The sequence below is a fragment of the Manis javanica genome, chromosome 12, assembly GCF_040802235.1.
Source record: "Manis javanica isolate MJ-LG chromosome 12, MJ_LKY, whole genome shotgun sequence".
Lineage (NCBI taxonomy): Eukaryota > Metazoa > Chordata > Mammalia > Pholidota > Manidae > Manis > Manis javanica.
Window position 1 is genome coordinate 82,124,030 of NC_133167.1, and position 17,438 is coordinate 82,141,467.

Consider the following 17,438-nt stretch of genomic DNA (forward strand, 5'->3'; position numbering starts at 1 on the left):
AATCTCTCACCTGGCTTTAGTGCATCTCCATATCAACAGGGGTTCCTAAGGGGTGGAGGAAAGTAGTTCATCTCCGTATCTATGGGTAATTACCCGGGAAACCGAGGGCTTATCTGAACCTGAGAGGTTTGGGGGAGGCTTTGCTTTCATCTGCTATAGCAGGAGAAAGACAGCCCCGGACTGCAGTTTGTAAGCAATGAACGGGTTTTAAACTTTATTTCTCCCTTTGACTGATTTCAGTTTTGGAGGCATTTTGCCCCGAGATTTCCTCTCCCCAGATTTACATCCATCATGTTTCCTTTGAAAGAGATTTCAGGGGTTGTAACATCATGAAACTATTTCTTGGGGGTCAGCTGAGATTGTGAGTTCTAAAATTGAAGTTATACCTACTCTTCCACATATTGAGGAATTTCATTTTCAATTTCCTTCTTTATGCATTATTTAAAACCAGTGAAGAGGGATGGAGGACTAAAGGACCTTTAGTTTCTGTCAAAAAAAAAAATGCACACCTCTTTTATCTTATCTATAACCTTCATGGTAGGCAGAAAAAAATGGCTAGAAGTTGCAGCCATATTTTTACATTGAATTCCTTGCCCTGCCTTGAGTCAGACAAATGACTTTAGAAATTCTTAAAATCAGTGGATTTGAATGATCTCACTTCCTACCAAAGGCAATGAAAAAACTAGGGAAGAATGGAATTAATTTGAATTGAGTAGACTGTGAACAAGGTACTGAGTAAAGTACCACACATGCATTAATTTCATTTCTAATTAGATCACCATCTCTGAATTGAAACTTAAGCTATATGTTCCATTATTTCCAAAGATGAGATTCTAGTCATTTGCTATTCATAAGGTAGATTCCAAGCTATCAGCTTTGTAGAATGGTATAGTTCTGAGCCAAGCACAATAGAGAACAATAAAGATAAATCTATTATCTGATTAGATGCTCAGTGTACTTATATAATCTATTTGGAAAAATAAGATTAACAAACACACGACAAGTGGAGAACACTTGAGCACCTGCTGGGCAATATTAGTTAAAAGGACTTTATGAATTCAGTTATAAAGAGATCAAAGTGGTAAAAAAAGTGAAAAAGGAGAGAGGTGCTGTTGGGAGGAGCTGGGCTCTGAGAAGAGCCTGACATGAAGTACAGGGTCAGATGTGGATCCGACCGAGTAGAGAAGGAAGCATGCTGCAGAAAGATTATGATTGTTTAGATAGAGCATGCTCAAATTATAGGAATTTTTCCTCTGATAATCCCCCAGAAGTTTGAAGGGTATATTTGCAGAGACAAATAAGAGACTTTCCCTTTTGAGATGCATAAGCAAATGTAGGCTGGATTTTCCAAACAGAGCATAAATATTCAGAAATTTTAGTTGAGAAAATAAATGTGCTTGGCACACATAGAACAACATTTACATTTAATCTTCTGCAACAGAAAGGTAAACACATGATAATCATATGTGCATGATCCCAGAGTCCAAGTCAAAATTCTACTGTTTAAAATTCTCAACAATAAAAAAAAGAAAGCAAATGAGTAAATGAACTATCAAGATATCGTCATATAGTCAGAATCCTAAAAGAGAATCCACTGTAATAGATTTAAAAATAAACTATTTGCAGAGCTGAGTGTCATTTACTACTGTTATTAACAGATCAATCACAGCACCTCTCTCTGACATGCACTGTGCCTCAACAGTGCAGCTGAGAACCACTCCGCTGTGCTTCATGCCACAGGTCACCCGTTTGCGCAGCTGTGAAGTTCGTGATGTGGTTAGAGTGCAAACATCATTGCTGAGTTGCTCCTTTGCCAGTCAGACGGTCTGCACACTATACACAACTATACATTCAACCCCTTAAGTCCCAAGTAACTAAAAGGGAGATCCGAAGAAAATTGAGAAAGCTCTTTAAGTAAAGGGCAAAGACTTCCTAGTAATACATTTTGACAGAAGCTGTTTCTTCTCACCAAGTAAGAAAAAGAATGTGTTTTTTGGGGGGAGGGAGGGTAGTATTTCAGTGTACTAAGAAATTTTGTGATTCACTAGAGAATCAGAGGGATGGAGGCATGAGAATTCAGTGACTTGGATTGACACTGGCTAGCAAAATAGCCTGTTAGACAATCATCATCAAAAATGTACAGATTATGAGAGTTCTATAATCTGATAAAGGACTGCTAAATCATGGGGAAGGTCTTTAGAACTTTGCTATTCAGAGAGTACTCCACAGATCAGCAATAACAGCACTAGCTGGGACCTTGTTCAAATGTGGATGGCCAGGTACCTCCCCAGAGAGTCTGTATCTTCATAAAATTCCCCAGGTTATCATAAAGTTTAACTATCTTAGAAGACTAGGAGAGCTAAGAAGTGTGGTTATAGGGTAGAAGGTTAATGTGAACAGAAATCCTCAAGAAAGAGAAAGAAGAGGTCTGAAAATTCTGTAAAATAGCCAGGACTGTCCAAGAGAACATGCTGGAACACTCCGATGTGGCTCACGGGAGCTACCATTTCAACAAGTAAGAAGGGAAAGGATTCAAGCTTCAAGGTTTCATTGCACAGAATAATTCAACCTACTACCAATCAGACCTCAAGAAGCGATGATGATAATATCAATACTGGCAGCTACAGATACTTTCTTGTAAAACCTTAAGCAGACATGAAGAGTTAGATAAAATTTGGGATCTCCTGTAACCACATTATTTAATAAATCACTATAAGTCCATACTATATGCTGGTCATTACAGTAGTTGTACTTGTTGAGCAAGACAAAAATCTCTATCTTCAGGGCATTTAAAAGATTTGTCTTCTTTTTTGTTTAGATCAAAAAACAATCACGATTAAAATCACAACAAGGAATAGAAACAAAGGGCCTGATATCATTATCTAGGCTGCTAGGCACATGGCAAAGAAGGTTTGCAAATCCTTTATGGCCAGACACTTTTGAAAGAACACCTCTATTATAATAAGTTGTAACTATGTGTGTATGCATTTGTAAGCAAGTATTCAGTTGGATCACACCATTTTGAATCTTGTCAACATTTTTCCTGTCGTTTCCTAAATCCTAATTCAGAAAAAAAACAAAGCAACCCCAAGCTTCGGGAAGTGCTGAGAATGGCTCCAGGCGCCATATTTCTGATCTAGTCTTCTCCCATATTTACATCTGACCAATGGTGGAAGTTTTACTCAAACTGGTTCTCGCTCCCAGATATTTGACTCTGGAAATTAGAGGCAGCTTCACAGGCAGCCAGAACTTGGAAACTGTAGGGTGGCTGTCTTCTATCATGTACTTACAGAAAAGACCAGTCTTCAGAGAGACTAAAGTAAAGCTGTGCAGACATTGTAGTTCATGTGACCTTTCTAACTCTGCTTCTATTTTTTCTTCAAGTTTGACTTTACTCTATGCTTGTAGATTCAATATGAGAAATATATCTCATGATAAATTCCTCCTCTACACTGTAAATTAATTCCTTAGATTAGTTTCCAGTAGCTTTGATTTCACTTAGAACAAAAAGAATATTAATCAAGATGCCCAGTGCCTATGCCGATATGATCTTGACATTAGGACAGCTGGACCACTAGTGGAAAAGCCACCCATTAGGAAGCTGGTACCTATGCTCAATAATGTTCAAGCAGCCCTCTTTAAAAATTTATCTGCTACTGCCTTTGACTGACTATATCAGGTTGTAAAATCTTAACAACCAGTGTTTACACTTGGTAGTGCCGTTATGGCTACATCTCAACTCATTCGCACTTGGTCAAGAACAATGAAACTAAGTTCTTTTAGGGCCATTCTTGGCTTGTAAAGGCCCTGTGTTTCAAAAACTTCAGCGTGAATAACAACCTGTGGGGCTTTGGAAAACATTCAGGTTCTCAAGCCTCATTCCTTTCTTAGTGAATCAAAAATAAGAGACTGTATATTTATAACAAGCTCCAGACATGGTTCTGATTCAGAAAATCCAAGGAACTTACTTTTAGAAACATATGCTAGGCTGTAGTTCTAAACCCAGAGCTGCTCATAACAACAATCTGAGAAGCTTTTTCAAAATATACATGTCAAGTACCACCTCAGACCTGCTGAATCAGAATTTTGGCCAACTTGTATTTGCATAAGATCCCCAGTGACAGTGAAGCACACTTCTAGTTAAGAACAGTGGATTTGAGGCACTCAAGGTTGATTGATTCTGCTGTGCCATGTAGGTGGCCTCCTTCCGTTTAGCTTTGCTCTGCGACACAAAAATATTTTCTTTCAATGGACACTTTCAATGTTTAAGATTGTTCAAGTCTAAACTACTCACCTATTTAAAATCCATGATCAAAATACTGCCCTTCCTTTATCCTTTGATCAGAAGTGCATTTTTCTAATTTGGAAACTTGCCCATAAATGTAATTTAAATAGTAAATAACTGGAGATGCAATTGACTTTAAGAGATAAACTCTTCATTTATTTATTTGACTTTGCAGTATATCAAAGTTCTAAGGAAGGCCAAAAATCTAGACATTTTCAGACTAAAAGAAAATCATACTCCATCTATGCTATTTCCTGCCACTTGCCTTTTAGAACTTATTATCTCAAAAGATAAACAAGGTCTTCTTTATATGAGATACCAAGATCAGAACAAGAAATCAAACTCTACACCACTTTTGAATAGGACAATTTAACCTTTTAACAGTTTCTTGTAGGACATTAGTGATGCATTTTAGTGGGCATAAAAATTTCCCAAATTTCTGCAAATTTGTACATTGCCATTTGTGTGCAGAAATAAGTATACCCTCTGGGGCTTTTTATTGTCACATCAACTCATTGGCTTTTCCGTGAGATGAGTCCCCATCATTTATTTAGAATTGATCTTTGAAGGAATCCCTGCTCCAGAATTTAAGGCAACAGTGCATGTGGATATATATATATGTATGTATGTATGACTGCATGTATGTGTGAGTGAAGGTTATATGTACAAGAGGAGGTGTAAATTGCCTTTTCCAGAATTTTTCATTATGACCAAACCAAACAGAAAAATGAACAAATAAGCTAGACATACTTTGACAATCTATGAAAAGAAAAGTTACTTGAACATTTTAGTATATTAATTTCATTAAATAACATGTAGCTCTGAAAAGAAATGTTTGTAGTCATTGACTTAAGAAGTAGGTTCAACCCAAAACATTAAGTATAAAAAGCAAGCTACAGAGTAACGCATGGAATAAAATCAGTAACCAAAATAACAAAGACAAAATATAGGTAAGCCATGTTTATTTAGGTGTGCATATTAGATGTGAGCAAAAATATACATATTTAAATGATACTTCAAGGAGTAGGATTGGGAGAAATTAATATTGTCTTTATGTGTTTCTATAGGGTTAGACTGATGCATGGACATGTTATATGTTGTACTTCCAAAAGTGTGACACAGAAAAAATAAAAAATTGTAGACCATGAGAGCAAAATGAAAAACGAAGATGAATAAACATTCGTTATAAAAATGGCTAACAAGAATAAAAGACTCTGCAGTACCAATAATTAAAGATGCAAATCAAGCAACAAAATCCTTTTTATAAAAATCTTAAATTGTAACACATTCAAGATAAGGTAATTCTCAGTGTTGATCAAGGCAGCCTGAGAACAGTGTTTTTACACAACCGTAGTATGTAGTTTGGAACAATCTTTTTGGAAATCAGCGTGAAAATAATTATTGAGCAAATAAAGATGTTAATCTAATTACCTCAGTGGATCCCCTTTCAGGGGGGACAACACCCTTCACACCATGAAAAAAATCCAAAAATGCTTTCTTGTATTTCTCTCTCCATCTCCTTCATTCCTGCTTCTAAAATCCCTTCCTTCCTCTTATCCACACAATCTCTTGAGAACCATGTTGTTCACTCCATCTTTCCCCCGGCAGAAAGGTTGGTGCTTTCCCAGCCCGGAGCCCCATGCAGAGTCAGGCTTTTCTTGTCTGACAATTTCCCTGCAGAGAATCAACCCCAGCAGGACAATCCTGTTGAATAAAATGACCAGTCCTACATTAAAGGAAATAATCCAAAATATAAACATGCAAACAGTGGTTAAGAGCTTTGACAGTGGTTTTAAATTCTGCTATTTCTTCTGTACTTTACTAATTTTCTAAAATGAGTATATTTGTTGACTTTATAATCTAAATAAAACAACTGGCTTAATTGTTAAATGTTTGCAATTCTCTACAGAAGCCTGCAGTTTTCTATAACTAGTGAATGGATTTACTGCAAGACTAATTATTCGTAATTTGTAAAAACAGAGAACTTAGTCCTTCCAGACAGATACTCTGAGTGAAGCTTCAGACTTTCAAAAATAAAAATGGTCTGATTAAATATGTGCACAGGTGTTTTCCTAGGCTGCTCATTTGAGAAGAGTTCCTCATTCTTTTTGGATCAAGTACCACTTGGAGAGTCTAACTAATGGTTTGATACTCTGTCCTCAAAAATAAATATTTGCCCACTGTATCAGTTTCCCAGGGCTGCAGGAACAAAGTACCACAAACTGGGTGACCTAAAAGAAAGTACCACAAACTGGGTGACCTAAAAGCAGACATTTATCATCTCACTCTTCTGGGGGATAGAAATCTGAAATCAACATGTCAGCAGGACATGCTCCCTCAGGGGCCTGTAAGTGATCCCATCCTGGCTTCAGGTGGTTTACTGGCAATCACTGTGGTTCCTTCTCCTGCAGATCCATCACGTTGACATGGCATTCTTCTTGTGACTTGATCTGCCTCTATGTGTGTCCAAATTTCCACTTTTTATAAGGATACCAGTCACACTGGTTTGGAGCCTACCCTAACAGCCTCATTTTAAATTGGTTGCCTCTGTAAAGAACCTGTAAAGAATGAACTCACATTCTGAGCTACTAGGGGTAGGGCTTCAACTTACCTTTTCTCACGAGACACAACTGACATGTAACACCCACCCAATGCATTGTATCATCCCATACCAGGGTATAGACACACGGCACTCACATCTTGCCTCTGGATCGTTTGGAAGATCTTTGGAAATCTATTCTCTCTGAGCAGTCCCTGTCACTAAGTCAGATAATGAAGTTTCCAAACACAAATGAGATCAACCCAAAAGGCAGGCAATCTTTCCACTAAGGATATTAAGAAGCTGTAAGCAAAATGTTTTCTGAAAATTATTTGCCTTCACCTCAACTTTGCTGATAAATATTGACTTGTTTCCTAACATATACTTAGGTCATCTCAACAGATTAGAAATGGGTACAATGCTGACATCCCCATGGAATCAATTGCTTCTGAAGTTCACCTGACTGGAGCAATAAAGAGTAGTTAAAACCTCTTTGTAACAGAGATTTTATTTTTGTTTTTATGCTCTTTATGAACATATTGTGTTGCATGTACATGTCATTAGCACAGAACCTAATGTGTTTTACTTAATATCATATAAAAGTTACTGTATTTTGCTCAGGTACTACATTTTTAATTTTGCAGTGAGTAATCTGTTCTAGTAGCTAATATGAAATCAGAAATCAGAGAAGCATTAGTTTTCTAGCTATTGTTTGATGGTGGGACACATTACTTATCCCTCTTCATCTGCAACTTTCCAATTTTTAAAATGGGAAAAATGATATCTACCTCATGGGAATGATATATTTGGAGTAAGAATGACTATTTCCAACTCCTAACTTCAAAGCTTATTAGCTGTACTTACTAAAGATTTATTCAATGTGTTCCTCCATGTACCCATCTCCAAAAAGACACACACATACACACACACACACACACACAAAAGGAGATGACAGTTGTATTTATTGTACGTGTTTGTCATACAAATTAAAATCTACATGTAGCTACTGTGTCAGGATTCTTCAGAGAAACAGATCCAATAGGATGTGAGTATATATAATAGGATTTTATTATAAAGCAATAGTGGAGGCTGGTGAATGCAGGTGTGCAGGTCTGCTGGCCTTTGGGATCTGATAGGCCTGCTCTTGGGACACATTTGGGGCACAGCCTGGGGAGCAGGTCCTTGGTGACTCCTTCCCAGTGACTTATGGTATGCCCAGTGGCATCTGCCTGTGGCATGTGACTTCCTTCCTGCTCCTGGGGACACAGCCCTCCTTCACTTGTTCTGTAAGGGCCCTCAGAGCACTGAATGGCATCCTGGGTGCTCAGCTGTTCCTGGGGCTGGGCGCTGGGTTGGAACTCTGCCATGGGGCAACACAAGAGCAGCCAGGACCTGTGAGGTGGGAGGTGCTGATGATGGCTCTCCAAGGTCAGCTCAAGGTGGGTCTGGATACTGAGCAGGCCTGTCAAGGAGCTGTCACCCACACCAGGAGCACATGGCAGCCACAGCAGCCAGTGACACAGCCCTCTTTGGTGGTGGAGGTGGGGGCCTGGGAGCCGGTGTGTGCTCCTCCCCTCTTGCACTATGTGAACCCAAATGTGTATTAAACTCCCAAACCTGCAAAAAGAAAAGGTGTGGGCTGTTAGGCTGGAGACGCAGGGGAGTGGATGTCACAGGTGAGGTGTAAGGGCAGTATGCTGGATATTTCCGTCTTGCCTGGGGAAGCCAAACTTTTTGTTTTGGTCAGACCTTTAACTTACTGGTTGAGGCCCACCCACATTATGGAGGGCAATCCGCTTACTCGTATTTCACAGTGTAAATGTTAATCCCATTCCAAAACACCCTCCACAGACATGACATGAACCATCTCAACAAACATAGGACATTCTTTCAAGTCACTGTCCTCTAGGGAGGTTAATGCCTGGCCAGAAGGAGGAAGGTGCTGAGGGCTCAGAATTTTCCTTGAAAAGTAAAAGTCATGAGGAAAATGAAGAAAGGTAAGGTGTGGACACCAAGATTTGAATAAAACATACACACACACACACACACACAAGAAAAAAAAAATCAGAAAAGAGTACCTATATTTGAGATTGTAGAATAGGAATAGAAGTAGCTAAGAGGGAATCTTGCTTGCTGGGAAGAATCTAAGAAACTCATTTACAGAGACCTTGAGGAGGCAGAAATTATAGTGTATGTTTTATTTTGTAGCAAATTAAAGCTCAGAGACTGAATTTATCCTCACCAGCAATTTATTTAACACAGGTTCACTGTGGAATTTTCATAAGCCAATAGCATACAGGATAGTCTCTTATTAAGCCAACAAAGAAATAAGATGCTCACAACCAATGACAGATTAATTGTTTCAGCTAAGGGGAGATGAAAGAAATAAAGTCCATATTTAGTTGAGGCAGACCTTTTCAGAGGTTGATACTTGGGAGAGACCACCTACCCAACTGAGAGTTGACACCCAGCTGCCAATACAGAAGGACAAGTGCCCTGATGCTAGAGCACATTGCTAGGGAACATCAGCACAGGTGTTGACTGGGCAGATAGTCTCCTTCCCAGGGCTGCTGCTCAGTTTCCACTACTGCCAGTAAGGGTCACCTTTACTGTGGCAGGAGCTAATGTCCCAAGGTCTTTGGAAAGCTATTCAGATCAGCAAAAGGTAGCCTTGCCCAGACCACTGGAATGGTAGGCACCATCATAGCCAGTCAAACCTCTGCTGAATTCTGGAGGTAAAACTGCTCTAGTCTTTTAATTAGTTTCTCTTTGCACAACAGTTTTTGCGAACCTGTTTTACATCTTTCCCCCTTATCACATTGGCATTGTAAATTAATAGCTAGCAACTTCCCTTATCCCTCAAATTAAAATATATTTCAGAGATCAGTATTAGAATAGCGACAACTTGCAGCAGACTGCCCTGCCAACATTTTGCAATACTGTCTCTGGGAGTATTTCCAGGCTGTGAAGACTTTTTATGGGTATGTCAACAAAAATATAATAGCCCTACTCACTTACTGTTCAGATAAAATATATTACACTAATCTTTGAGAAGTTGTATGAATTCTTGAGTAAGTAGGTGTGTGCACATGTGCTATGCACACATTAAAGTTGACTTTTTTCAGAAAATATTATGATATCCACTTATTGAGCTTCTAACATGTGATACACTTACATTCCATGACACAGTGTGTGTAAACCAAACTGCAAGCTGCTTTTAAAATATGTGTTCTCTTTAAATTTAATCCTCAGTGAAATCCATGGGGTGCTGGTTTTCCTAAGTATAAATGAGGAAACTCAGTGTCAACTGAGCAGTGACTTTTACAGGATCCCACAGTTCTATCTACTTCCAGGCCCCATGTTCATCCCATTAAACCAAGGGTCAGACAAATTCAAGCCAAATCTGGCTTGCTACCTGTTTTTGTAAATAACATTTTATTGGAGCACAGCCATCTTCATTTACATATGGTTTATGACCACTTTCACACTACAACGGCAGAATCTGGTAGCTGCAACATAGACCATGTGGCTGGCGAAGTCTCAACTATTTACTCCCTGACCCTGCACAGAAAAGTTTGCTGACTCCTGCCCTAAACTAACTAAACTAGGCTGCCTGCTTCCCGCTTGGGCTGTTTTCAACAAACAAGGATATGGCCGGACTTTTCTTTAAGATAATCAGTAAGGACAAAGAAAGAATGTACAAGCTTGTGTTCCTGTTAAAATGGGTCAAACGCCTGAAAAATAAGATTTATCCATTCCTGCTTCTTTGGATTTTTTGTTACAAACAAAATAAAACAACTTTGATGAACTTATGTAAAAAAGTGATTTTGGATGGGTAATAGCTGCTTAATCAAAAGAAAGACTGGAGAACAAGGCTCTGTAGGAACCGAAGCGGAGAGCTGTGCTGAGCCCTGGCCGCAGGACTCTTGCATACAGGTCTCCTAGTCACGTCGTCCTCTCTTGACTATTCCAGTGAAGCCCCACAGATGACCTCTGTGCTTCTTTCCATAATCCATACAGAAAGAGAGAATGTCTCTAACCAAATCTCAAGATTTGAGGCGCAGGCAGAGCATGTGAATATTTGTATTTGGCAAACACAATAGTTTGGTCACCAGGAGTGCAGGGAAGGAGTATGTATGGGCATCACCACCACTTCCACCATTGTCTGTAGGGAGGGGCTGAATATGTCATAGGATGTCTTCCCAAATCAGTAGACTATCCAAATGCTGATCTGGAAAGTCAGTAAATGTGCATTATACCATCCCTGTGATTGGCTCTCTTGACCTTTCTAGTCATTGGCTTACTAAAATGCAAATATACCCATCATTTACTTTGCAGACTATGGGTGCAAATAATTAAATATTAGTATTATGCCCAAGTTTTGATAGTTCTGGGGGTAGAACTCCAGCACCTCACACAAACACACACACACACACACACACACACACACACACACACACACACATGCACTCTTCCAGGTTCCTCCCCTTTCATAGTAACTGGAGATCTTCCCAGGGAATCATTATATTCATGAGCAATGTTACCTTCCCCTGCAAGTAGTTACTTAATTACCTTAGCTCCCTTCTGTGCTGATGATTCATAATCCCTTAGTGTCACCATTTTTGTTACTAGGCTGTTCCCAGATAGGCTTGTTCATTTTGCCAGAACCACCTTTAAATCGTCAGTCCCCATTCCTGTGGTCACCATCCGCAGGGCCACCATCTGTCATGTTGGGGACAGACTCCAACAGCTACACTCAGGCTGCCGCCTGCACTTCTAGACTCCCGGCTTTGGAGCCCCCACTTACAGCTCCCTCTGGCTGTTGCTCTGGAATATCTGGCTCCCAGCTAATCTCTCTTTGCTCCATTTAATTGATCGCCCATTGGTGACCACTACTCACTCTCCCTCCTCCAACTTCCTTTAAGTAATGAGGGAAACAGTGCCCTTCTCCTTGTATAAAGGCTTTAAATATCAAATACCTAGATACTGAGGTCTAAAACTCTTACTTTATGCGCTTGTTTTTTCTCCCTAGATTGTGCCCCTTATGTTCAGTGGCTAGACTGAGTTTGGTTCAAGTAACAATGAACACACAGTTCTCAAAGCCATTATTCTACTCTGATCCTCAAGCTCTGATCCCAACTTGTATTGGATTCTTTTCTAAAAGAGAATTCTTTTCAGAGGTTTCTATAATCCCCTCTTGAAATTTCCCCCTTATCAATTAAGCTTCAAGTCCTCAGGAGTATCTGAATAATAAGACTCAATCATTTGTCCTCTTCAGATTCCTTCACTGGAAGGCTTCTTATCTTACACATAAATTAGTTAATACAAATAGACACCTGGGGTTGAGAAAACTCTGAATCATATATCCAATCCCTGTTCCTTCAATCAGGAAATTTTTTTTCAAACTTCATATTTATGTTTCTCTTCATTAAAGCCTGAATTCTTTCTGAGACTGAAATCATCAACAGTGAATTTCTAATCTTTTCCATCTTTTATCTCTTTTTCCTTCTACTTGGAAGTAAAGACTAAGGATTAAAAAGGAGCTAAATCTTGGAGTTTACTACATGCTGAAATTATTTTAAATGCTTTACATAAATTACCATTTGAACCCTCACCACAACACTATAATTTATAAGCTAGGTACTACTATCATCATCCCCATTTTACAGATGGAAAGGGTAAGGCACAAAGAGTGTATGTGTGACATACTAAGAAATGCGTATTAGGTCTCTGGCCCTGATTCTTGATTATATTTGGTCTTTGCCACATTTCCTGAAAACCTGGGTATCTCTGAAAAGGCAAGTGTCTTTATGTATGCTAATGAAATGGCTGGAGGCTGGGGGCTCCTGGATAGCCTCAGGGTGGCAGTCGGTTGCTCAGGATAGTACCCCTGTAATTACAGGGCTGGAAGATTGGAACTTTAAGCCCTAGTGTCCAACCTCCAAGAGGGAGTTGGTCTGGAGTTTGACCTAATCACCAATGGTCAATGTTTTAATCAATCATGACTAAGTAATGAAGCCTACATAAAACTCCTAAGTGGCAGAGGTCAGAGAGCAACTGGGTTGGTGAACAGGTGGGGGCGTTGGGATGTGGCTTATCTGGAGAGGGCCTGGAAGTTCTGTGTTCCTTCTCCCATACCTTCCCTGCCCTGTGCATATCATCCATTTGGCTGTTCCTGGTTGTATCCTTTTATCATAAATGAGTAATCTAGTAAGTAAATTGTTTTCCTGAGTTCAGTGAGCCATTCTAAAATATTACAGAACCTGAGAAGAGGGTTGTAAGAACCTTCAATTTGTCACCACATTAGTCAGAAGCTGTGAGAAACCAGTGGACCCACTATTTGTGATTGGCACCTGAGGTTGGGTGTGGAGATGTCTTGTGGGATTTAACCCTTAACTTGTGGTATCTGACACTAACTCAGGTATGTAGTGTTCAAATTGAATTGAATGTATGACACTCAGCTGGTGGCTGAAGAGAATTGGAAAATTGCTTGTTGTGGCTAAAAAAACACACACATTTCCTGGCCAGAAGTGTTGAAAGTAGAATATGGAAAGAGTGCAGAGAGAAAAATAATGTGAGTGTTTTTCTTCCAGTATAATACCATTCAAAGTCACACTATTTGTATGTGACAGAGTCAGAAATTGAACCATGCAAACTGACTAAAGGGTCTATACTTCTAAACACTGTTAACTACATTAAAAATAGGTGCTTGGCCCTGGAAGCCCTGCCTCTGATGTACCAGTTTGTTGTCTTCACAGGTGCAGAGCCCAATGTGACAGTTCCTGTGTCCTCTTGTTGTGGGATATATGCCATAGATCACAAGAAGTTTCTCATTTATGTGAGTTTTGAGAAAAATCTATCATGGGTGCCTTTTAATGTATCACATGGGAAATTCATAAGGTTTGCTTTGCTATTTAAAATGAAAATGTGGTGTAAGATTCAGGATCCTGATTACTATATCACAAACTTGTATATAAATATTTAGGAAAATAGAAATACAGTTTATATTTAGCTGACATTTTATGATTATTTTTGGTTTGGTTGAATATGGTTAATGTAATAATACATTTGTGTTCAAGGAAGTAAAAGCTTAAAATATGACCAACTATAAAAAAAAAATAGGTGCTTGGCAAAGGATAGGTAAAATCTGACCTTCAACTACATAACTTGGTTCACTCTTAGTTACTTCTTTTTTAATATCAGTGATGATGGTATAATTCTTTTGGTATAACTAATTTTATTTTTTTCAATGCCTAATCAGTGTAGGATATTTCATAGTTGTGTAGTAAACACTCTGATTTACATTATGATTTTTGTTTACAATATTTTTGTAGTTTTACATTATTTGTTTCTTCTTTATGTACAGGTATATTCTGATATAAAATCTAGTTCAACTAAATCTCATTGCATATATTGTTAACTATTGAATTCTCAATGTTCAGCATAATTCCTGGAACATTTTTTTCTGCCTGATAAATATTTGTTGAATAACCATATTAGTTAATGAGTAATGGGCACTATGCTATATGCTAAGGTTAAAAAGATAAAATGAGATGTGGTTCTTGACCATGTGACATAGATATATGAAAAGTTAATAGTGCAATTCAGTAAATGCTAAGATGGGTAATTCAGAACATTAGTGAAGATAAAAGGCTGATGCATTTTTGTGCCTCTATGACATTTAAAGACGCGAAGATTTTAAAAACCAAATAGCAGAGTTTTAATTTACACACGCATTCCTTTTTGCCTTTCTTCTTCAAGGTGACCCTGCTAATGGTAACATTATACTGTCTGAGGATAACTACAGAGAGATAGATTTGTACTGATATGCTTTACAAATTGAAACCTAAATGGTCAGTGTGTTGTCTGTTTACTATCTATAGTCACAGTCTGGGGTTCTTTTGGTCTTTGCAGTGATGACTAATTATCCTTTAATAGCCAGGGAAAAGCTCTATTCCAAAGGGAATGTTCTACATCTATTTCAGCATGGTTCACACTTAAAGTTTGTTATCTCTGCCATCGCAGCCTGGCTGCCTCACTTAATCTGGGTATTTTCTCCAGTCCACCCTGGCCTCAGTTAAAGGCATAGCCTTGCTCCTCCCTTGACCTAATACATTCCGATACACTACATTCTGTTAGGATAGCTTTTTGGCCAAAATTCTTTCTATTAATGCATTTCCAAGGGAGACACCTTTACCAAGAGCCTACTGTATGCTCTGAGAAATAAAAAAGAAAGGAAATCCTGGTCCCATTCTCAAATATTTGAAATGAGGCTAAAAGGACAGAATTTCTGCTTAAGAAACAACTGCAGAACAATAAAAGTAAGTAATCAAGAGGTAAAATGTGTGAAACAGTTAACAAGTGTTACAAGGAAACCTTTTCATCACATCGCACTCAAATGGTTGAAAATTAAAAACAAAGGAAGAAAACCTTGAAAACAACTAGAGGGAAAAAGACATTATCTAAGGTGGACAAAGATTTGAATGTCTGTGGGTTTCTTCTCAGAACCTATGAGACAGAAGGAAATAGCAAGACATGTATACAACATACTGGAATGAGGCAAAAGAACCATCAACCTAGAACTCAATAATACACAAAAATATCCTTTAGAAATAAAGGTGAAATAAAGAAATGAAGAGAATTCATTGCCAACAGAACTGCCCTAAAAAAATGCTATTGGAAGTTCTGCAAATAGAAGGGTAGTGATTCCAAAATGAAACTTGAAAACTTAGAAATGAAGGAAGAGCAACAGAAACAGCAATTATCTGGGTAAATCTAACAGACTATTTTTCTTCTTGAGTTCCTTAAAATATATTTGATAGTCAAAAGCCAAAGTTAAACATTCCCTTGAGGGTTTTTTAATACACAAACATCTAACTTACGTGTGGTGACTACAACATAATGGAGAGAGGGTAAAAACATTCATACTACGGTAGGACTTTTCCATTCCACTTGAAATGGTAAAACATTGATTTAAGAGGGATGAGAAAAGTGTGATTTTTTTAATATTATAATCCCTAGACTAACCACAAAGTAACTCTTCAAAAAGATGCAGTAAAAAAGTACTAGAAAATTCAAATGCAATACAAAAATCTTCAAATAACACCCAAGGAGGCATGAGAAGGAAAAACCAAATGCAAGCAGTAAACAGATAATGCAATGTAGACCTTAATTCAAACATATCAAAAATCACATTACATGTAAATAATGTAAACAGCATTAAAAGACAGAGCATGACAGAATGTATTAAAATGGCTCATTATATGTTGTATACAAGAAACTCATTTCAGATATAATTATATAGTAGGATAAAAATAGAAGAATAAAGAAGGAAATACTATGCAGATACTGATTTCTATATTGAGTGGCTATAATGACATTAGACAAATTAGACTCAAGAGCGAGGAGTATTATTAGTGACAGAGAGGGATTACTGTGTAACAATAAAATGGTCAGTTCACATAAAAGACATGACAATAAAAAATATATATGATAACAGAAGTTCAAAATACATATTTGACAAAACCACTGTGCAAAAGTTTGAGCTTCTCCTAAAGTTAAACAAACACCTCATGACCCACCAATTGCACTCTTGAGTATTTATCTTAGAAATGTGGAAACTTATGTTCACATGCAAACCTCTACAAAAATGTCTATATCAGTTCTATTCATAACTGCCAAAAAATTGGAAATAACCCCAATATTCATTCAACAAGCAAACAGATGCATAAACTGTGGCACATCCATAAAGTGAAATAACAAGCAACAATAAAAAAGAGTGAACTGCTAATACACACAACACCTTGGATGGATCTCAAAATCATTATGCTCAAAATGTGACATAATGCATGATTCTGCTTCTATGTCATTCTTGAAAAGATCAAAATATGAGTAATGAGAAATTCATCATTGATTTGCAGGGTTTGGAGTTAGAGAGAAGATATGATTATAAAGTGATAGCAGAAGGCAAGTTTGGGGAAGTGAAGTATTTTGAATCCTAATTGTGATGGTGATTGCATAAATTGTGATGGTGATTATAACTAATCACATACTAAAATTCATAGAACCAACACCCCAAAAAAAGTCAGTTTCACTCTATGATAAATTTAAAATAATAAAATAAAATGTAAGCACTGCATCCAGACTTTCCGCAAATTGCTCTCAAGTACATGGATTATCTCACCCATATATACATGTGTTATATGTCCATGTGTTATCTTCATTTTTATCTCCTTATATTAGAAAAAGGCAATTTTTTGCCTACTTCCTTTTATTCTCAACATGACAAATGCTGAAGTCAGATTAGGAGGTGTCTTTTGGAGGAAAGGGAAAGTTGTAAGAGAATTCTTGAGCGTCATGGTTTAATATCTTTACTAGAGGCATTTATATGGAAGGGTACATTTTTTCTAGATTCATCAGGCAATCTAATTCCTAGGTCCATAAAAAAATATTTGAAATGCAAATTTGAAAAATATAATAAAACCAACAAACTCCTATGTAGCATATAAAACCCACTTAAAATCTTAAGTCCTCTGAAGCTTTCTCCAAACTCCTGGCTTCTGCCACTCGTACTTTCATGCACCCATACCAATACGGTCATGCCTCAGTTGTAAA

At 37.9% G+C, this 17,438-nt stretch overlaps 1 protein-coding gene across 1 annotated transcript in view; it reads left to right on the forward strand.

Moving 5' to 3' along the window:
• LOC140844850 (uncharacterized) overlaps positions 1 to 17,438 on the forward strand; it is a 131,507-nt gene that overhangs the window by 23,688 nt on the left and 90,381 nt on the right. The window contains exon 3 of the mRNA XM_073217772.1: positions 13,583 to 13,662. Within this exon, the coding sequence (XP_073073873.1) occupies positions 13,583 to 13,662 (80 nt within the window). The remainder of the gene's footprint in view (positions 1 to 13,582; positions 13,663 to 17,438) is intronic.